The sequence below is a fragment of the Macadamia integrifolia genome, unplaced genomic scaffold (genome assembly GCF_013358625.1).
Source record: "Macadamia integrifolia cultivar HAES 741 unplaced genomic scaffold, SCU_Mint_v3 scaffold94, whole genome shotgun sequence".
In the NCBI taxonomy this organism is placed as follows: domain Eukaryota; kingdom Viridiplantae; phylum Streptophyta; class Magnoliopsida; order Proteales; family Proteaceae; genus Macadamia; species Macadamia integrifolia.
In genome coordinates, this window is record NW_024870588.1 from 134,902 (window position 1) to 157,059 (window position 22,158).

At 37.8% G+C, this 22,158-nt stretch overlaps 1 protein-coding gene across 5 annotated transcripts; it reads right to left on the reverse strand.

Annotated features, from left to right (window-relative positions):
* Window positions 1-1,631: 1,631 nt before the first annotated feature.
* On the reverse strand, window positions 1,632-18,224 carry LOC122070528 (VIN3-like protein 1). 5 transcript variants are annotated; one of them, XM_042634704.1, is made up of 6 exons: window positions 17,511-18,224; window positions 17,028-17,102; window positions 16,765-16,883; window positions 3,980-4,634; window positions 3,388-3,698; window positions 1,632-3,230 (listed from the first exon to the last, which is right to left on the reverse strand). In XM_042634704.1, exons 3-6 carry the CDS (start codon window positions 16,844-16,846, stop codon window positions 2,035-2,037), a joined length of 2,244 nt encoding a protein of 747 aa, XP_042490638.1. In that variant the 5' UTR covers window positions 16,847-16,883; window positions 17,028-17,102; window positions 17,511-18,224; the 3' UTR covers window positions 1,632-2,034. The 5 variants fall into 5 exon arrangements, with proteins under 5 accessions (XP_042490638.1, XP_042490643.1, XP_042490642.1 ...); XM_042634709.1 differs by having other exon boundaries at window positions 16,765-16,832; window positions 17,028-17,097; window positions 17,511-18,223; XM_042634708.1 differs by having other exon boundaries at window positions 16,765-16,832; window positions 17,511-18,223.
* Between the last annotated feature and the right edge of the window lie 3,934 nt (window positions 18,225-22,158).

A 22,158-nucleotide genomic window follows, 5' to 3' on the forward strand; every position in this document is an offset into this window, starting at 1 on the left:
TTTCCTACACCTTATGTTTAGAGACTTTTTTTTTTTTTTTTTTTTTCTGAAAAAACCAACATTAAAGTAACTAATAAGGGTTGGAAAACAAACTAGGTTTTCTTAAATCCCTCCTTTGTCTGACCTTTAATCGTGGTCCTTTATTATTATTACCTAAAATTCACCTAAGAATTGGGATCAAAGTCAACAAACACACACGGGATGAAAGTTATGAAAGCTCACTCTCTCTCTCTCTCTCTCTCTCTCTCTCTAACATTCGCAGTTCACAACTTTACACACACACACGTAGTCATCACACACGTGAGGATTGAGGAGCAAGAGACGTGATGCTTGTGCTTACCCTTATGAGGCCACCTGAAGGTGTTTGTTATGTGTCCTTAGATTGTCGTTCTAAGTACATTTTAGAGTGGGACAAGCCCATAACTAAAGGTAAGATGTAGTGGGCCACTCATGAGATCTAAGCCCATGTTAATTACAGTTTTTGTAGGATAAATATTTCCTCCACCGACGGGTGAATGGAAGCTTTCCTTAATCAGCAGCTCTTTTTTGTTATTTCTTAGATGGAGGATTGGTTTGGCCATTATAACCGTTGGATCAGATATAGTATCAACTGATTGTTTCCACGTGGCAATACACTCTATGTTGAAGGAAAAATCACATCAACTATATGCTCATTAGGTTTGAATTCAACTCCTTTTGGGGTTGACCAAAATATATATATATATATATATATATAATATTTTTTTAATATATATTTATAGGGTTCATTGATGGATCGGTTTCTGATTGGTAGGAACTAGGGAGGATTGGAAAGGAGGGAAAGGGACCCTGCGCAGAATCATTTACTGGTTTTGGATTCGTATCATCGGTGACCGATTGAATAAAACCAAAATCAATCAGACCGGTTAAAACTAACCTATGGACCAATTGAAGTTTCAGTAGAAGCATCAATAAGAATGAGATTTCCATCTTGCATGAGGGGTGGGGATATCATTTCACCCCTCACTTTGTTGAGTGTAGGGACCACGTTATTTCTAGGCTTCTTTTTCTCATTTTTTTTATATGAAAAAAAAAATAGAGATTAAATTGGTGAGGAATCATTAAAGAAACTGACCAAAACCAGCCAGACCAAAAGTTAGTGGTTATAATTTTAGATTTGATATTTGTAAACCAAACACTTCATTGTTGCGGTTTCAATCTGATCTGATATTTAAAATAAGGGTAAGAGATTGCTACCTGGTCACGTAGTCTTTACATCAGCACAAGCCAATGAGAACACACATAAAGACATCAACATAAATGAAAATTTTTATTTCACAAGGGAAGTGTTGTAATTTCACAAGCTCCTGTGTTCAGGCACATGAGCCAAGCCACTGGGTATCATTCATTTTCCTTTAAAATATTTGTAGTCAAAAAAAGGAAGAACTCAATCCATCTAGCAATCCAAACGCCCACACAAAACTCTTATTTTCAACTGGGTTCACATCCTTAGACATAGCAAGACAAATGGCAGAACTATTAGACACCAACATCATCACCCAACATAAAAAGGGGAATTAGCAGTCGGCACAATGAGCCAGCAATTGGGTTCAGTTAACTCATTAGACTGCATTGGTTACTTGAATACTTGATACAGCAAAAAATGCAAGTTTTTGCTTTTAACAATGAAGCCATTGAATCAGAGAATTCAATACATATATAATCAAAAGCAACTTCAAATCAATCTCCAATCTAGCTATCTATGAACAGAACAGTCTAAACACCCACTTTGAAACAATTCCACTGCTTCAAGATGTCAATGGAGAAGCCCGGAGAACGAAGTTCAAACAAAAGAGATCTTTTACAAAATATCTCTGGTCCCCACCCTCCCCTTTGAATAAGAATCAAAAACCATTTCTGCAGGATCTTAGATTGAAAATCTTGTTCCCCAACAGAAAAGAATCAGTACCTAAGATGATCATGAATTGCCTATAAAATGTGAATAAAAGAGAAGTAGAACTAAATGCTAAAGCAATCTTCAATTGCACTAGTGATTCAGTGCCAAAGCTTACTACAAAAACCATTCCGGGGTCTCTTGCTGGATATGATATCCAGAAAGGAGTCAATCAACTGCCCTGCCAAGCTGCTTGGGTCATCGATCAGTGTCTGGATAAAGGTGTATACCACTCTACGTTCCTGATGAGTTGATCTCAAGCTAAACCATGTCAGGAATTTCATCCGGAATTCATGTTCAATGTGACCACTACACTCCAGCCATCGAATGATCTTCACACAATACTCAAATGTCTCATCAAACTGACTAGCCCCACTAAATAATGGGAATGATGATCCATTAATCAGAATGCTATCACAGTCAAATGTTTCTTCATCTGCGCTTGACGCCCGTTTTCTACACAACTCTGTTCGGGACTCGACAGCAGGCACTTCTCTTATTGGCCTAACAGTCCACGTCTGAGAATCACCACTCCCATTTGATCTTGATATATCAATCTTCTCCATCCCATGGGAAACAACATCATCCTCAGCCTCGACAACACGTTCTGAAGTGCATCCAATATCTTCATCTCTTGAAGACTCCAACGGTGGAGTTACCTCTGCATTCAGATCAGGCACTGAGACAACATTTAAATCGAGTTCACGTGTGACATTTCGAGGTCGATCTTCTTCCATATCTTCACGTTTTATCACAATGTCTCTGCCACAACATTCTTCCACATCAGCACTACAAAAGCCATCAAAGCAACCGTGTTCTTGTGCCCAAGCAAGATGCAAGACCTTTCCAAGATCTCGGACCTTGAAACCGGACGATCCACCTGTGGTGGTCACCCTTGGCTCTTCCTTGGCACTAGAAGAACTTCCTTCAACATGAGAGTTCTCATTCTTATGATCCATAGCAACTGCAGGAGTCGAATTCTTGTGGATTACCTCCACGCTCTTGGTAAAGCACTTTGCCTCAGAGTGACCCAAATCTCCTGACTCTGTATATGAGATTATTCGAAATGTGTACTCTGTACAGGGCTGCAAGTCTGATATTGAAACTTTCATCTGAGCTCTTGGAAGGACAATAATAGGTTCTTTGGTGTACGACTCTCCTCTGCTCTTGCAATACCAAAGCTTGTAGCCTTTAATATTATTAGAGGATGTAGAGCATGGTTCTTTCAAAACAATTACAAGAGACTCAGATGTCACTTCTTGAAATTGGAGCCTGCAAGCAGCAGGAAGTGAATCCTCTGCAAATGGAAACAAAGAAATTGGTTTATCTTTTGCCATGAGACACTTCAAAATCAATCTGAACAGGACAGAACTCGAATCATCTAGTAGGGTATTTAATGAGGAGAGTGAGTGTGAGGTCCACAGGAGGGACCTGTTGGTTCTATAGAGACTAACCTCTGAGATGTGGGTTGGCACTAGAAATGGCGCTCAAATGTGCATCTGCTTTCTCAATTGCAATGGAGCATAGTTTCTGTACATCACCAGCAATAGACAGCCTGCTAACAATGCCCCGACCCATCTTGGCTGAGACTCCACTAATTGAACCGACCTCTGTTTCTAGCTTTGCTTTAGCTTCTTCAACAATTTCATGGAGTTCTTCAAACCTGGAAGTCCCATCCAGGAGCCTGTAACTCAAGGATATCCTATGGCACAGAACATCTACACGCCGAGCATCTTTTGCTATCACCAACTGCTTCTTCCAATATCTGTGAGAAATTCTCGTGTCAGAGCAATAAAATCAATTCAGAGGGGAGGAATAACTCTTGTATGTTAGTTCAAATACATCCCATCAACATTTAAATCATTTACTTGTGTTATCACTGTACCGACCAATAAAGAATCAGCGGACAGCACTTCCTAAGATTAGCAATCATCTTTTTTAATTTACGAAGAAAAGAAAGCCGGACAAATGTAAACAAAGATTACATGTCTATCTTGATTATCAACATTATCTGAAATTCTGATGAAGTGCAACAAAGCTACTTACCCAAGTATCCCTGAGACTTTGCCACAAGAAGCACAGCAATAACTCCCATCTAACCGCATCATTGGCCCAAGATTGACAACCCCTACCTTCTGCCGTTGAAGTGCACACTCTATGTGGCAAGATGACCCACAGGAGTCTCGCCCACCAGACTCAGATGTGCAGACCAACCAAAGACTAGGGTCCTTATTGTCATCAAACAGATGACATATGCAGCAAGAACACCTCTTGCAAAATGTGTCTTCTGAGGTTAGGACAGCTCTACATGCAGAATTTTTACAAACCCAAGAGCTTGAACAACCAAATTCTGGAGACAGCTCTGTGGTCGGCGGAAGTCGAACAGGATTTTCCCCCTTCCTCGGTTGCTTCCTAGATGTAGGAGCCTGATGGTTGGTCAACGTGGAGTGATTGGAAGAAGTTTTTCTTAACTCCTGGTTCTTACATCCTTTGTTACTGGTCCTGACATGTTCACTTGTTTTATATTTTGATGAGGCAGAATGTTTCTTTTCCTTATCAATGCATGTTCGAAGCAATTCTTTCTTCGGACCAGACTTGAGATATTCTTGGAGGAGCTCCTGACCTCTAGGGACAGCATCTGAATGTCCATTTTTCTCTGGGGTACTCTGAGCACTCGAAGATAAACTCTGTATGCCAAAAACTGGGATAAACCAGCAAAACAACGAGTTCTTCAATAGGATAGAAATTACTGCAATTAGTATAGATTGACTCGTATGTACACAAAATTTAACAACTTCCAGAACATGATCCAGTCAAGGAAGAAACACAAAATTAGGTGCAATGAGAATCAGGTTTAGATAGAAGAACATAGAAAACTGAAGTACTGAAGAAATGACAATAAAGAATTGGCAGAAATAGGTAGCAGTGCATGTCAGAAGGACTGATAAATGAGTCGAGAGAATTGCAAATACAAAAGTTGTTCACCAACTAGCTATTCGAATATACAGGCAAAATTACTTTTATCATCCCTCAGACAAGTTCATGGTGTTGCAAGAACTCTTCTAACTGATGACATTCTTTAGGACACATTTCCATGTCTGCAATCTGTATAACAGATTACATATTCTGATATGTCATGAATTATCGAATTACACCTGTATATTCCATGATGTCCGTTCTTCTTTTTGTCCCATCGATGTTATCTTCACTTTTTAAATGATTAAATTCACATGATACTTGAGTGTTTAGCAATGGTTACTTTTCTGCACAACCCTATAGCATCCTAAGAACTATTACTATTTATAAAACAAATATTATTATCCATCAATCTGATATCTTAAATACAAAACCTATTACTCAATAAATTCCCTAAACGGCATCAATAATCTCCCTGGATCCCAAAACATTTTCGAAAGACTTCTTAGGGCCTGCAATAAAAAGTTTAGAAAGAAAATGCAAAGTCACCCTAAGCCTTGAAGAGTACTTTCAATGAGCTAAACATACCCACAACAGATTTTGAGCATAAAGCAATGTCTCACAGAAGCTGAAGACATCAGATGGGGGAAAACCGATTACCATGCTCACTGGAAAATGTCAGCATTGAGGTGTGAATTGACAGTCCATTGAGCTTCAGCTATGGGATTTATGAATGAATTTTGAAGTTGTAACAAAAATAATTGCAGAGGGAAAGGAAAAAGAATTTCACGTTCTTCCTTTCTGGGAAGGGAGGCTTACCAACCTATTGATTGCAGTTTTCTCCATACCTCCGGAAAAGCATACAAAAGTAAGTGGGTAAACTAAATGCTCAAGCTAAAATTATTAGCCTAGGTCATGGTCTTGTCTCTTTTTTCTATGGGTGAGGGGAAGAATGGGATGGGTGGCTATGTAAGATGCACAGTAGTAAGTTGCTAGAGTGTTGAGGTGAAGGGATTGCCCTCAGTTCTGGAGTTTGGTTCTCACAGACTTCCCAGCAAAGCATACTGGCATCTTCTGGTTAAAGTTTAATCTCTTCTACACCTTCGACAAAGCACCCTTTGTGCAGGATGAACTCAAGTACCATAAGTGTCAGGCCCAGACTATCAAATAACAGTGCCAAACAGTTTTCTTGAACAAATATAAGAAAACCAGAATTTGTAGAACTGACCACCAGAGAAAAATCTGCTGTTCAACAGTGTAAAATGAAATCCTAATGTGATTATGTTATACAACTTCCACATAGGTAATAGGTTAACCAATTTTCTGGTCCTTCAGTTTGGTCTCTTTTTTGACTAGAAAAAACAGTTAGCTAAGACCCAGGAAGAGGGGGGGGGGGGGGGGGGGGGGGGTAGGGAAAAAAGACCATAACAATTCACCTCTGTTAGGACTGAAATTCAAGGGTCGTAGCACACTTCTATAATGAATTAACTGATATTACTAGGAAAAAAAAATCAAAAGAATATACAATATAAAAGGATCCAATCACCCCTAACCATTTATGGAAGTATCTACTATCTGAATATTCAGGAAAATTGAAGCATTACTAGGGTTTCTAAGGCCTGTGCCTAGATTGATTTTCCAGTCTCAGATCCAGCCATTTAATGCCTTGGCCTTGTAGCACTATTTCAAATCTCTCTTTGACTGATGAAATCAATAATCAATGTCAAATATTGTAAATTAAGTTCTCAAGAAAATAAAAAATTAAGAGAGGAATGAATAGCACTCACATTCCCAATTCTAGAAAGGGAGAGAAATTGGAGTTGAGGATAAAAGAGGAATGGAGACAAACTAGAGTGGCATAAAGAGGGACAAGGCAATTAAAGAACTAGCAAACTACATCAATATCTTATCTGATGCACACACAAGCAATATAAATGGGTAAGATGGGAACATCCTCTTTGTGATTGGATTGCTCTAAATAAAATCTGGTTTCAAAAGAGATCGGACGGTGCAGAATATGGAATCATAGGTCGAGATTGCAAAAAGAAACCAGTTCGTTATCGCGTTGGAACTTGAGGTACAAGAAGGGAATTAATGGTGGCAGCTAAGAGGGGAAACAGAAGAATTAAGGTGCACTTGTATTCGAGGTGTGCAATCCAATATATTACAAAGAAATCACATGGTGGCACTTATATCAAACATAGCATCTCAGATCTCCTTTGCTGGACATACATTTCTGTTTTGTGTACAGAGAAGCTAACTGGAATACTGGATTGCAGATATTTTGTCAAGACTGCAATCCAACTCTGTGGAGCAGTTTTTTGACATCAGTGACTTACCAGAAGATCTCAAGAACAGCGTAGCAAGAGATTCTTTGGAGTCTGTCTGTGAGGTTGTAAGTAATATGTAAATCTATTACACAATATTATCATTAATAACAATATTCTTTCCTAAAGAACATTAGAAAACAATTACCACTGTTTCTTATTAAAATATCACTAACATTAATAAAAAAAATTAAATACATCTATTTATATGCCAAGAGCTCCAAAGCCACTCCAAACTTTGGGAACTTTACAATTGGCACTGCACTACAACCACTCCATGCTTGGGTTACTTTAGATGTACCAACCTGTAAGAGAACCTTGTTAACCACATATGCTACCTATCAATCTGTATCAAATGGCTTGAACTCCAATCCAAAAACATTGACGCTGTGTTTCCTTAACAATTCAAACTTTTAGGTGAAATGGTAGCAAACATGGTATCAGAGTAGGGAGGTCAAGTGTTCGAGTTTTAGGAAGTGCATCGGAAGAATTTTTCAGCTCTACATGCAAGGTCCATGGGATCTTGGCTTGCACATGCGGGGGACTGTTGATGCACATTGATACTGCACTTGCCTAACAATCTGAGCTTTTAGGTGAAACGATAGTGAACAAAATGTACCTAGGGTGGGACCCACAAAACTTGAACTCCAAAAAAATAATTCTTGCCAAGATAGTAGTCAATACCATCAATAATGCTATTTAAACACCTGCTTCATAAAACTGTACAAACTTAACTCAGATTCTCAACATACACTAGAATGTACAAAGTCACTAACCACATCGCCCAAACTTCAAACCTTCAAGAAGCAACTAACTCAACTTCTTTGGAATTTCTAACACTAATGAAAATATTGGAGACTAGTTCATAATTTTAAATCCTTTGTAAATTGTTCACACAAAAAAATGTTACCTAATCTAGACAATTGAAACAAACAAAAAACTTTGATTAAAAAAAAAAAAAAAGAAAAAGAAGAAAAAAAACATTAAAAAAATATATATATTACAACCACCATAAGCACGTGAATAACTCTAATTTTTCTCTTTCCTACTTTGCTCATTAATTTTATCACTTAAGGGAGTTTATGGCACCACCAAAACCACATAAAAAAGCATACATACTCAATTATAAATATGACTAGGAATCTCCCCCTAGGTAATAGGATCAACATACGCAGGACACCCCAAAATTAGTCCCTATGAACCCGAATTGGGTCTGTTTTAGAGCCCAGATTTAAAATGGATCAGCAAGCCCATGAATTTATGATGCAGACAAAACACAAAAGTGAGCTTATTTTAATGGAAATAGGCCTTGGGTTGGTTATATATGTGGTGGCCCTTTGGTCCAAATGAGCATTCATTGTAATAGGCCACCTTATTTTGTGAATAAATGATTCAATGCCAAGGAGAAGAAGAATATACAAGGAGAAAGAGGGGGGAACGGGAAAGAGAGGGAAAGGGAGGGGGGGGGACCAAAATGGTGGTGGGAAAACCCTAGGAGACAACAATGTAAGGAACATGCCCACACTCCTATAGTTGGTTTTGATGATAACAAACATATGAAGGTATTTCACAATTTGTCTTCAAGTATTGTTTTGTCGAGACTTCATATCAAAGATCAAATTTGATGAATGAAATGAAGATTGAAGTCATCAAATGAAAAGTATCAACAAGTTTGTATCAATACTTGAAGAAGGTATCAGACGTTATAGGATCAAGACCTCAATGTATCAAAGCTTGAAGTGAATTGAAGTACAATGAAGACATCAAGCATGCAAGGTCAACAGGAAGACACTTGAGGACCAAATGCAAGAAGAATAGAAGACCTTGAGTGTAGCTCAATGTAATAGTGCACACATCATACACAAGCACTACACAACATCTCATAAGTATGCATTACATATTGCATTCTTTAGTTTATATTAATTTAGAATGACCTTAGGATGTACCTTGACCAAGTGTGAAGAGCCGTTAAGTGGTTAAGAACATGTTAGGAATAACATGGCTTAGGAAATTGCTGAGAAAACAGCAACGACCCTATTCAAGGGCATTTTGGTCAACCTAAAAATAAGTATCAGGAGATGGTCCCCTCTTCAAAGTTGTAGAGATTCGAGTTACGAATCCAACGCACTTGGAATCAGGTTAATCCGATGTCGGACCAAAAAGTTACAGCCAAAATACTAACGACAGGTCAGAATTATAGAACACTATCAAAACTGTTCTGGCCGAGCCTGTGGGTGGTCTACCGGCACCTTTTAATGTAGAACTAGAATCAACAAGGTCAACCTAGTTCCAAAGACAGCAGGATACTCTCAAAGAACACCCAATAACTCAACAACAGTATAATAGCAAACTGAGATAATTAGGCAAAAGAGCACTTCAATCGATCTCAATAAATCATCAATTCTGTAACTGAATAATAAGCAATGAGTGAAGGACTTGAACCATCAAAAGGGGCTGAATCAATGAAGAACGGGGGCAGCAGCCAATAACCAAATCCAGGACAGATCAAACCAAAATTCTGGGCAGAAAATAAGACTAACTAAAATCGGCCAAAATAGGGAGATTTAGCATAACAGACCAAAAGTGTAGCACCCAACAGCTACATCAAAAGACCTTCCCAAGTAAGGCACTCCAACAAAACTATAGCACCAAATAGCTACATCAAATCACTCACGAGCCTCAAAGAGAGGTCTCCCTAAACCAAATAGCAACATCAGGTTGCTGGGGACCAAACAACATCAGATTGTGAATATAGCAAACAACATCAGGTTGCTGAATATAACCATCTTTCAAAAGATAAAATAAAGGCTGAGGACTCGAACAAATAAACAATAATAATCTTCATTGAAATAATCTTGAGCAGACAATAACCCCAAGCATTGATGACTTGAGACTTGAGTTGAGCAGATAATAGTCTCCAATCTCCCCCTCACGTGTAGCATTTAAGTGGACAAATAATCAGCATCCCAAATAATTCCATTAGCAAGAGAATTATAGTTGATCCACAAAAAACCTTCTCCCAAAAAATCAATCCCCAAAACCCTAACAAATCGATTTTTGTCCAAAACCTTGGCACAAATCAATTTCTTCACTGGTTTGATCTTCCTTCAGTCTTCAAAGGAAATCGATCCAAAACCCTGATAAGAATATCAATCCAAATAATGATTTATCCAACATATTGATCAATTCAAACAACAGTCTTCCAACAATAATCCATCCCCCAAAAATAATGGATCCCAATAAAATTGATTCTAACAACCGATTGATCATCTCCAAAATTTCAAATCAACCACCAGTAACAATCAAACCAAAAGAAAAAGAGCTTGTTTGCATGTAGCAGTAATGTAACATTCAGGTATAATTTTCATCAAATCTTCAAGGAAACCCTAGTTCTTCTTCTCTTTCTATGAACTAAGGTTTCACCACAAACCATAGAACCTTGAAACGACTCTCAAACCGACAATCACGGAGAGAATCAGTTACTAACAACCTACTTTGATACCATGTAAAGAAAGCTGAACCAACTAAAACATGTGAAGAAGAAGCAAAACTGAGAGAGATATCTAAACCCACGATAGTTTAGTGTACTTAGCCATCTTGGTGCTCACTTTTATTTATAATCCAATAAATAGAGTCTTGGTAGGAAACCTACTAAGACTCAAAACCCTAATCACAATCTAATTAGGAAACCAAAAACAACTCTAACTCTAAGACTCAACTCATAGCAGAATGGAAACACTCCCCCTATCATGAACACTCTTTAACAAAGAAGAAAGAGAAGGAGAGAGGGAGCTGCTGGATGCCGCCACTGCTGCTAGCATGGCTGGAGTTATGTAAAGTTGTTGTAGCCACTGCTGTGCCACAGGAGAGAGGTTACATTAGGAAACACAGAATCATGTGTAATAATTTGGAGAAAAGTTTAGAAAAGATTCAAGGGAAGCTTAGACTTTGTCATGAAAAAAATATCAGCTCAATTTATGAATTCATATTTGGGTTTCCTGGTAAAAAGTTATATCATGTTAAAGCTAACTTCCTTGTCTTACTAATTCAGAAGTCTCATTTTCCACTATTATTGCTGTTTGGTTGTATGGCTTGCTGCTTTTTGGTCAAATTTCAAGCGCAAGACTATATGGTTACAAAATGAAAATAAATTCACTGGTATATCTGAGGTTTTCTTTCAACGTGTTCTTACTTCTGCACCCCACCCCACCCCACCCCACCCCACCCACCCTCCAAATTAGCCTCTGGGCGGGGGCAGGATATCTCTTTTGTCCCTCCAACTTTGCTGTTCTTTCCTGATATAGAAAAGTTGGAGGAAGACCATGTTTGGAAGTGGGAGCTGATCTGAGGAGATTCAGGACTGGTCAGGAAGGAGATCATGTTCGGTCCTTGAGTTGAAGTAGCTTAGAAATCAGAGAGTTTGTTCGAGTATCAAAAGCTGCTATTGATGGTGTTTCTAAATTCTAAGCTTCAAAAATCTTTCCAAATGAGAATTTCTGCTATACAAAATGATCCAAGGTGGGTTCAATCCCCTATTTGTACAGGCCCTAAAGGTCAAAAGCTGGAAACCTCAAGGGCTGATATCATGGTAAGTTGGTAACTGATGATGCTATCTTAAGAAAATATTTGCGTTTCTAGAATCTTGGGTAAGGGTGTTGGATTAGGATGAAGGTATTTTGGGGTTTGAACAAAAACAAAGGGAGAGTGGATATAGTAAAGAGATAAAAGAGAGAGAAGAGCTGAGTGTAGGAATATATTGCTAGATTCTTGATCTAAGAATTGCTATATGCTACATATTGATCCATTTTGATCCTTACCAGCTGAAAGATAATGGATTCAAAAAACCAAGTTTCAAGATTATTAAAGAGGGTATCTGTACATTCTGTCATTCTAACACAAAGATGATAATTTTTTTCCCAGACCAAATAACAATTCATACACTAAAGTGGATCCTTATTATCTTCTATTATTATAATTATTAATCAACTGCTGGTCTGATTCACTAGAAGTCCATTTAATGTAACAGCATGATTGGCTTACTACCCCTTTGGATAGAGTCAGTCTAAACTTTGATGGCAGCTCTATGGGTAACCCAGGACCAGCAGGCATTGGTGGAATTTTTAGAGACCACCAAGGTAATGCTATTATAGCATATACAGGTCCAATCGGGGTTGCTGATTCTGTCACTGCTGAGCTGAAGGCAATCAGAAACGTCTTGGGATTTACTACTCCCAAGGCTGGTCTGAGTTAATTATTGAGGGCAACGGATCCTTGTGATCAGGTGGCTTTGTTCTATCTCTGAGGCCCTTGGAGGTATAAAGCACCTGATCAGAAAGCTAGAAGTCTATGTGCTATGAGGAATGTCTCTTCTCTTGGAGGTTGAGGTCCGCAAATAGCATTGCAGATGAGTTGGTGTTATCTGGGGTTAATAGACGACTTTAGTTAGGCTCTTACCCTATTATGTTATCTTATTTTGTTAATTTGGGTCCTGATTGATTGACCATTTGTTGTTAGTGCTGTTGTATTTTAGCAATGTACTTTCCTTTTATCTTCCACGTCATTTAGCTATGAAAAAAGATAATAATAAATTAAACAAAATTTCTTCAAGTCAAACTCTAAAAAGGAAGAAGAGGGGGAAGTAATACTACTAACTCAAATAGCTGTAAAACTTAATAAAGATTCAGGAAATAACCCATTCGTGGAGTGGGGTAAGGCTGCGTACATTTTGAACCTCCCCAGGCCCCGTAGTGGCGAGAGTCGTGCACTGGGTACACCCTTTTTTGCTTTTAGGTTTTAATAAAGATCCTAACCATGTAGCTCATAAATGGATTGATGAGTTTCTAGAAGCCTAAGAGATTAGGTTTAGAAAGTTAGTTGAAAACCATAATCACTGTGAAGAGAGATACTAGATTTATGAGAAGTTCAGTAACAGTCAGATGCATGCTTAAATAGGTCCAATATTATGGTTGAAGGTCAGAATTAAGTAGGTGAACACGGTGTATAAAATCAGGTCCAGATTTGATGGCCTGACCTGAAGTTATGACAATATCCTAGTAGGAAAAGAATTCTTAAAAACAGAATTCCAGAATTAACTAGTGATAGCAGATCTTAATGGGGCCTAAAACCTTTACTACCCCCCCCAAAAAAAAAAGGTGTGGGGGGGTCTAAAACAGTAATCAAAAGCAAGATCCTATAACTTGGGATCGGTCAAGGCTGATACTGTCCCGATACCAATCCGGATTGGCCTGGATCGGAAGATCTGTCAGTTTTATTACGATATTACCCTTGGGCCATACATGTGTTATGTGTATCGGGATAAAAAAGTCAGGATCGGGGATTGGTCAAGGCCGATACTAACCAATCCAATCTGAGTTTTAGAACCATGATCCAAAGTGCATCAAAACAACAACATATTTTATCACATTCAAGATGATATGGATCAACCATTCAACCCCTTCTTGTACCAAAGATCTTACAATTTCTGAAGTCGACCCAAACAGTAAAGCCATCAGGTGGCTGGCTGTCCAGATCAGTACAGGATTGGGTAGGAGAAATCCGGGAAATTCGAAACCAGAAATTAAAAGAAGATCAGATCTGTTACCTAAGATGGTTGCAAACAATATAATAAGGAGATCAGAAGATAGAAGGAACCTCTCGGGCTTCACACCGCAAAGTCAATTGGATCAAACACCAATTCCATCAGCCTTGATCAAACACAAGACAACTCTTCATGGAGAAAACAATAGCAACAACCATTAGTTTTTTTTTTTTATCAAAAATCATTCTTCCTTTAGGGGCCTCCTCCTCTTTATTTATAATGTTGATGGGGAAGGGAATTACAAAATAAAAGGTTCCTCAAAATGGAAACCAAATATTCTCCTAATACAATAATTACTAAAAACTGAAATTAGAAACTAGTTGAAAAAGGAAACTACTAATGACTTGACTCAACTAATAACTTAACTCCTAAGAAAACAAAGACCAACAACTTAAATTGAACCCGACAAGAAACGAAACTAATGAAAAAGGAAACAAACTAATAATCCCGTTGCAACCTTAAAACCCATCTTTTAGGCCTATAAAAGTGGCTAATTACACTTAAAACACATGGGATCAAAGGCCCAACATGTATGGAACCCAACCCTAGGCTTATACCTAATAAAAACAAACCTAGTTTGGTGAAAAATTTGCATCAATTCTCCCCATCTTGAAAAAATTTGTCCTCGAATTTTGCAGTGATGAGGAGGAAACATGTGAGTAGCAGCTTTGACCATTCCCAAACAAAATTCTTGTTGCTTGTAAACTTTCAAAATATAGTCTTCAAGGCGTGGAGTTTTCTCTTCAAACAACCATGATGGCATAACAAATTCTATATGCTCGACCTCTGAATCAATACTAACTATGAATGTCGTGTGATAAAATCGTCAACATTGATGTCCTTTTCATCAAGATTGAATGAACAAGCTCTTTCTTTTCAACATGAATCTCAAAGACTTGTTGTGGAGTGCTCTCAACCACTACCTTATCGTCCACGGCTTCAATATTGTCTACTCTATTCTCTTCAGTGGAGTCTTCTTCCATGGTTACAGTAACCAAGGCATTATTTGTCACATGAATGCTATAAGAGCCATCATCATATGCATCGGCATCATCAAAGATATTAAAATCCCCATCCTCAAGTGGATATGGATATAGATCAGGGTCTACCTTATCATGTGCCTTTTTAATTTCAGCAATGGCATTTGTTCTCTGACGATGTGGACAAGTCTTCGTATAGTGCCTAACCTCTTGGCAGTGATAACATTGGCGTGCCCTCTTTGGTAAAGACTTTTATGTGTTGTTGTTCGTTGTTGATGGTTTTGCTTAGTTTACGTTTCTTTATTCGACACGACGTTTCTTTATCTACAGATGTTTGATGTGTTTGAGCTGATATTGTTGATGACTTTATGATGGTTGATTGAAGTTTTCTCTGTGCTCATTGGAGTTCTTGTTGGTCCAAGCTAGAGCTTTCTTTTGCTATATGTATACTTCAATTTGAGGGGGAGTGTTAAAGAGTGTTCACGATCGGGAGAGTGTCCCCATCATGCTATGAGTTGAATGTTACAGTTGATCTTTTTGTTTTTCTTATTAGATTGTAATTAGGTTTTAAACCTACCAAGACTCTACTTATTGGATTATAAATGAAGGTAAGCACCACGATGGCCAAGTACGCTAAACTATTGTGGGTTTAGATATCTCCCTCGGTTTTGCTTTTTCTTCTTCAAAGGTTTTGGTTGGTTCAGATTTCTTTGCATTCTTCAATCTCCCTCCTTCTCTTCCTCTCATTCTTCAATCTCCATCCCTTTCGACCTCCCCATCTTCAATCCCCCTCTCCTGTTCAGAATATTTCCCCTTCATCCCCCATATCCTCCTGCCAACGATTCCGAACTCCAGTGGTGTGATGGAGAAAAGGTAGTTTTTTTGCAACTTCAGAAATGAATGGTTTAGATCAAAATAAACCTGAAAATACAGGGTGTAGATCTGTTTGTGATATCCGGAAAAATCACAAATGGTTGTGATGTTAATATGAACCCTTATTCCTTAAGGTCTAATAAAGGGACGCATAATTCTTTTTCAAGGCCTTAAGTTGAGTTATAGGATTCTAATTTTCTTCTCAAGAGAGTACTGCTTCGGAACTTTTGAATAATTAACAAAACTGTCTTCAGAGCAAATTTGTTTGAACCTTTGGGCCAGATTTTTTGGCTGCAGGATTCAACATTTTACAAAAGGTTTCTCCTTTTATCCCTGATGAGACATAAGATTTGACGATGACTTCGGAACTCTAACCAGCCCTTGTAGCACTGAGGAACTATTTCAGAATCACCATGATTTTCCCAGGGCAAGGCCCCCATTGAAATGTCAACTTCTCAAAAAGGAGTACCAGAATTAGCTAAAAATTCATAGGGACATTGCCTGCTTTTAAAGATCCACAACCATATTATATACAAATATGTTCAAATCTAACCAAAAATTTTCAACTACAGCATCCTGGGGCATACTGAGAACAAGTAATATTTCATTACCTTTCAATTTGATAATGCTAACTGGAATAACATCAGCTTTTAAGCTGTAAGGTGGTGTTGGTCTTTGTCAATAGCCTCTTATTGTGACCATGTATAGCGTACAACACTACAATCAGGCCATTTTCAGCCCCTTTCATATTTTTTCACTTTTTCTCATCAAATCATGTTATTCACTAAAAAAAAAAAAACAACAACAACAACAAGTGCATCCACATTTTTGTAGTATTCATATATTTGCATACCTATGCATACAACTATGAACTATATATTTATGCATATAATTATGTGACCATGTATGTCAGTATATAGGATTTAATAGTGGATTGAAGTTTTGACACAAAACAAATGAAAAGAAGAAACTACATTACAGGTACTTCCACTTATGATAAACATGATTCGCTGTTTTACAATCTACTGCTTGCCCATGATTAAATTGCTAGCAACACCATTCAATCACAAAGTCAAGGAATGGATAAGCATTAAGTTATCATTGAGCATAATTTAGAGAAACAAACAAAATCCATACCTTTAGCAAGAACTTTATCTTCAGAATCCATTACCTCGGTGTTTGGCAAAGAGTTCAAGTCAATACCCCTGTGATCATCCATCAGTAAGAAGAACTCAAAACGCTCACAATTAGATAGGCTGAGAACAGAATTGCAGGATTCACATAAACTCAACTAACTGAATTAATTACAAATGGAAGAAAAGAATCATATATTCTGAACTAACACAGCCAATGATTAATTCTTGCTATTTAAGTCTAATATAGTGGAAAGGAACACCCACCAAACCAACACAATGAACAAGTGACAAGGTAGTCAACGAGATAAGCATGAGCAAATTTGAGAATTGATTCCTATACTGGAGACAGCACCCAAAACAAAACAAAACAAAAAAGTGTCAGAATTGTGGGTTCCTTCCAAATTAAAGTAAGGGCTCACACTAGGACTAGTTCCCATAACAAGGTGCACTTCCAGTATATCAACTACTGAAAAAAGAAGTTCCAATCTCTTTCTTCAGTTTTCCCTCATTAACCACTGGTTACCAGCAAACACACTAGCAGTTGGAATGCAGGAATACAGAAAATCATAAGAAAACTCAAGCTCACAGAATAACAAGAGGAACGAAACCAACCCAAAGACTCAGAAAAAACAAAGAAAACACACACAGAAAGAAGGAAACATTGGATCTAAACATGAAAGAACATCCAAAAGAGGCAAAAAAAGAAAAAAAGGAAAAAAAGTGAAAGCTTTGATCCACGAAAGCTACCTTGAAGTGTGCGACAAGCTTTGATGGAGCAAACCCTAAGAGAGGGAAACATAACACCAAAAACCAAGAAGACAAAAGGGACTCTTTTTCCGGGCGTCATTCACTCTTTTTTCCTAAGAATTCTCCATCTGGTTATGGATGTCGAACATAAAACCACATCTCACAAATATGGTGAGAGAGAAATCAATATAAAATGAAAAGGGCATAAATGAGTAGCAGAAGAGAAGGTAAGAAAGAACTGAAAAGGGAGAGAGAGAGGTTGTTGGGTAGGAGAAGAGCAAGAGAGAGAGAGAGAGAGGGACGTGACAACTGTTCTGTTCCGGATGTTGAGGCGCATGGGAAAGGTAAGAGTTGTGTGCTTCACTCTATGGTCTAGAGTTAATGTGCTATGTACTCTCTAGTCCCACCTTTTTGGTGGGTTTTCTCTTCTCTAGTCTTAAGTCTTCTTGCCTCCTCTCCTACAGACGCTGTTGCAGTCGCAGCTACATAGGAAGAGAGAGGAAGCTTTCTGGGTTTTCGAGGTAGGATCGCGTAGGGAAAAAACAAGGGGGTAGGGTCTCTTTAAGTGCAGATTGGTCAGAGACTTCAGGGACTCGGAGACCCAACTACTAGCTGCCACGTGAAAAGTAAAAAGTGTAGGCTAAAGATTCGACCCATGTACTTAGATCCTTCAGTTCTCCATTCACCACTTTGTGAACTGGAAAGGTTGGGATTTGGGAATGAAAAGCGCCCTCCTCTATTTGCCCTTTTCTTTTTTGGGGGTAATTTTTGACTTGCCTATTTCCTACTTGGAAGATGTGGAAAATTTTGAATATGGAAGAAGTATGGAATAGAGGTCGGATCCTCTCTTGACTGCTGATCGTCCGCGTCGTGTTCTCGTGCCCATGGCTATTTGGACAATTGATATGTATTTAGTGTTGATCCAATAATTGTGTTTTTATCAATTAAAACAAAGACGTTGCACCCAAAACCGTTAGATCAATATTTAGACACATGTCGATCACCAAAATAGTTATGGGTCAACTTGGGTGATCAATGCTCAGGAAAAGAGTCAGATCTATGAAATAGTGGATGTGTTTTTTGTGAGAAATTGTGATTCTTACGTGTGCGTAAGATCCAATAAAAGTGCATGAGGAAGCATGTACTAAGATGTTATTTTCCTTCCATAAGGAATGGCCTGGTCTTTTTACCCCATGTGCCTACGTGCAGGGGCCACACTCTCCCACAAAAATAAAGAATGTTATATTTTGGGGCAAAGAGCACTCCATGGTCTTGTAGCCCCTATGCCAACATAGGGCCAATGGGGAGGTGTACACAAGCATCAATAGGGGTAGGTTTTTTTGGGTTTCATAGGGGTGGAGCATTATTTCACCGCCCTCTATGTTTGGGCACAGGGGTTGCGCAACTAAAAGCGTTCATTTTCCCTTATATTTTAAATAGAAAGAGTTTTCTTATGGCAAGAGATCATGTATGTTGTTGGTTTTCCTGTAGCTAGCAGCTCAACCAATGGAAGGATTGGGATAGGAGGAGGGGCATAGGGGACTTTTTCAAGGAGAGAGATAGAAACAAATCTTGATATACTGATGGTATACCTAGCTTTTTCCCTTTTCTTATTTAGAAAAAAATTTCATCCGACTCTGGAGCAATAAATTGAAAAATCTTTATCAAAATACTTGAATTGGAGGAAAGGAGCAGGAGACAATCCTATTAATGCATACTTGTGAATATTTTTAGATTAATTGTGAAAGAAATGTTTAAAAGGGGTTGGAAGATCATTTACCCCAAAAAAACTATATAATAGTAAAAAATTCCTTCTTTTTTTTTTTTAATATACTTTGTAAATATTTATGTAAATACTAACAAAGGAAACATGAATTAGCTAGGAAGTGAAACTGAGTTATCTGCATATATTTTTTAGGTCTTATGTATTGGAGGGGGGTTTCCTAAAAGACAGTATGACCCCAAACACAATGTGGGATCCGATAACTAATGGGAGCAAAAGCATCAATAAAGGGGTGGGATTTTTACCTTCATAAGAGGCATGGCACTCATTTCTCCCACTTTATGTCTGGGTGCAGGTCATGTTGCATTCCAAGCTTCTTTTTGCCCTCACTTATATAACCCTTTTTCCATGGGCCATGTTTTTCCTACCATGTGGGAGCTGAATTGGTACTAAAATTTTCAAAACCTATGTCCACATCTACCTCTAATTATATGCTAAGTTTGCAATCTAAATTCACATCACCATCATCATGCGAATAAATAAAGATTAAAAAAATAGCTGGAAAAAAAATTTAAACCATCTCCAAGAAGCAAGCGTAGCATGTCTAGTAAGGGGCAAAAGTGGTTTTATAACAAAAAAATTAATGAACTGATAGAATTTGTCTTCTCCATTTGTGATCATCTTTTTTCAACCCACTTGAAATATTAAACCTTAAATTGTAATACCCTAAATTACTAAACAAAACTCTAACCTCCCCCTCCATAGATGAATCATCCCTGAATGGAGAACTCAAGGGAGATTTACAAGTAGAAAAAAATGTAATCAAATAAGAAGAAAAATTATGAAATAGAAGTGGAATGTCAAGAGGAGAATTGTAGAAATCATTGCAGAGGGAGTTGCAGAGAGCTAGAGATGTCTCTAGGAAAAGGTTGCACATGTAGGGAAGGGAAGAAGGGGATAAGAAAATATATTATATTACCCCTTAAATGAAATCGTAATTGACAACATATGGATTATGAAAACATCACATAGAATCAATCCCTAAGATATCCACTAATCCACTATGGATTAATATAAGGATTAGCACAACATCCCACCGTCATGGTCTCCACTTAAATCGCAGATGCACATATGAGGAATCAAACCTAGGACCGGACGCCTATCCACACAATCCCCAATTTGCCCTAACCATCTGGCAACCCACGGATAGGTACCTATCTAATTTTCAACTATAAATAAATTCCCCCAAAAGTTTTTCAAAGACTAGTGCCTAAATTCAATGAAGGCCTAAAGGAACAATTGCTTATAATTTTTGGGAAAGAGTTCTCTATTTGAGAGTGTGGCTACTTCATCAACATGGGGTCAAGAGAGTGGGCAATATTTCATGAGGAGAGGGTAGTCATTTCCACATTTCGTGCCTTCTCTGTGTTTGGCCACAGCCCCCACACTCCCGAACAGAGTCCTTTTCCCATAATTTTTCGACCTTCAATAAACCATTAAATAGAAATAAGTAAGAAATCAATCACCAAAATTATATAAATACCTCTTATCGAGATCTGAGACAATTAGGAATCCAAGTCAAGTATTGAAACCTTTTCAAGTACAGAACTGAAGGAAAGAGTAGGCTTTTGTTATGTATAAGAATGAGGGGGAGAGAGTAGGGGCATAGATATGTATGAGAAAAGAAAAAATGAGACTAGTGATGATGTGCTTTTGGAGATGTTGGATTGAAATATTTTCTCTAAGAAATTGTTGTAAACCTCATACATTAATATGGGAGGTTCAAAATAATCTTGGGAAAGTGGTTAATCACACGATTATATGGCAGAAATATATCATAGGAAACACTAAACATTTTACTTTATACTTAATTAGGACAATGTGATGATAACAAGGATATTGACATGATTCTAAGCGAAAAAAATTATCTCCATAATTGAATTGTATTTTGAGGGAAAAAGAAGGCTGCCATGTTTTTTAACGACTGTGCCCAGACACAGGAAGGGTGAAATGATCACCCTGCTCCTACAAAATGAAAAACCAACCCTTCTTGGATGCCCTTTATGCGCTCTGGTTGGCCTCCACTTTGATGTAAAGGCCACACAGCCAGACATCACCCTCCAAAAAGAAAAAAAAAAAATTTGTACCCCCTGTTTAACTGTAAATGGTTTATCCCCTATGAGAAACAACTTGCAAATTTTCCTCAAATATGCACACGTGATTTTAAACTTCATTTAAAATACAAAGGCAACAAAGTATGTTCAAACTAATCTTTGGGAAGGTTTAATCACACGATTATATGACACAAACGTATTGAAGGAAACATTAAAAATTTATATTATAATTAATTAGGACAATGTGATGATAAGAAGGTTATTGACATGAACTGACATGCTCTCCATAATTGACTTGTATTTTGAGAGGAAAAGGAAGGTTGGGTTATTGCGTGGCACCCATGCCCAGATGTGGGAAGGTTGAAAATCAAAATGACCACCCCGCTTTCATTAAGTGAAAATTCCTACCCCAATTGGATGCCCCTTACACGCTCTCATTAGCCCTCGTGCTACAACAAGGGCTACGCAGCCTAACAGGGATCTACCTCTCCAAAAAAATTATGCTTTTAATATTCTACCCACCATTCAATTGTAAATGGCTTATGCCCTATAGGCAACAACTTGCAAATTTTCCTCAAATATGCACGCACGAATGCATATGTGTGCACTTATGATTTTAAGCTTTGTTAAATACAAAGGCAACAAAAGTAATCTCTTTAAACTATCCCTTACATTTTTTGTGGATTTTCTAAAAAAAAAAAAAAAAAAAATACTTAAAAAAAAAAAACAACTTAAAAAAAAAAAACAAAAAACAAAAACAAAAAACAAAAACCAAAAAACCAAAAAAAAACAAAAAAACCAAAAAAACAAA

Coding starts and splice junctions, on each gene's coding strand:
- LOC122070528 (XM_042634706.1), bottom strand. CDS start 16,846: ATGGATGATCACAGGGGTATTGACTTGAACTCTTTGCCAAACACCGAG. Junction 4,635..16,764: donor AGATAAAGTTCTTGCTAAAG/GTATGGATTTTG, acceptor GGTTTATCCCAG/TTTTTGGCATACAGAGTTTA. Junction 3,231..3,387: donor TGCCAACCCACATCTCAGAG/GTTAGTCTCTAT, acceptor TTCCATTTGCAG/AGGATTCACTTCCTGCTGCT.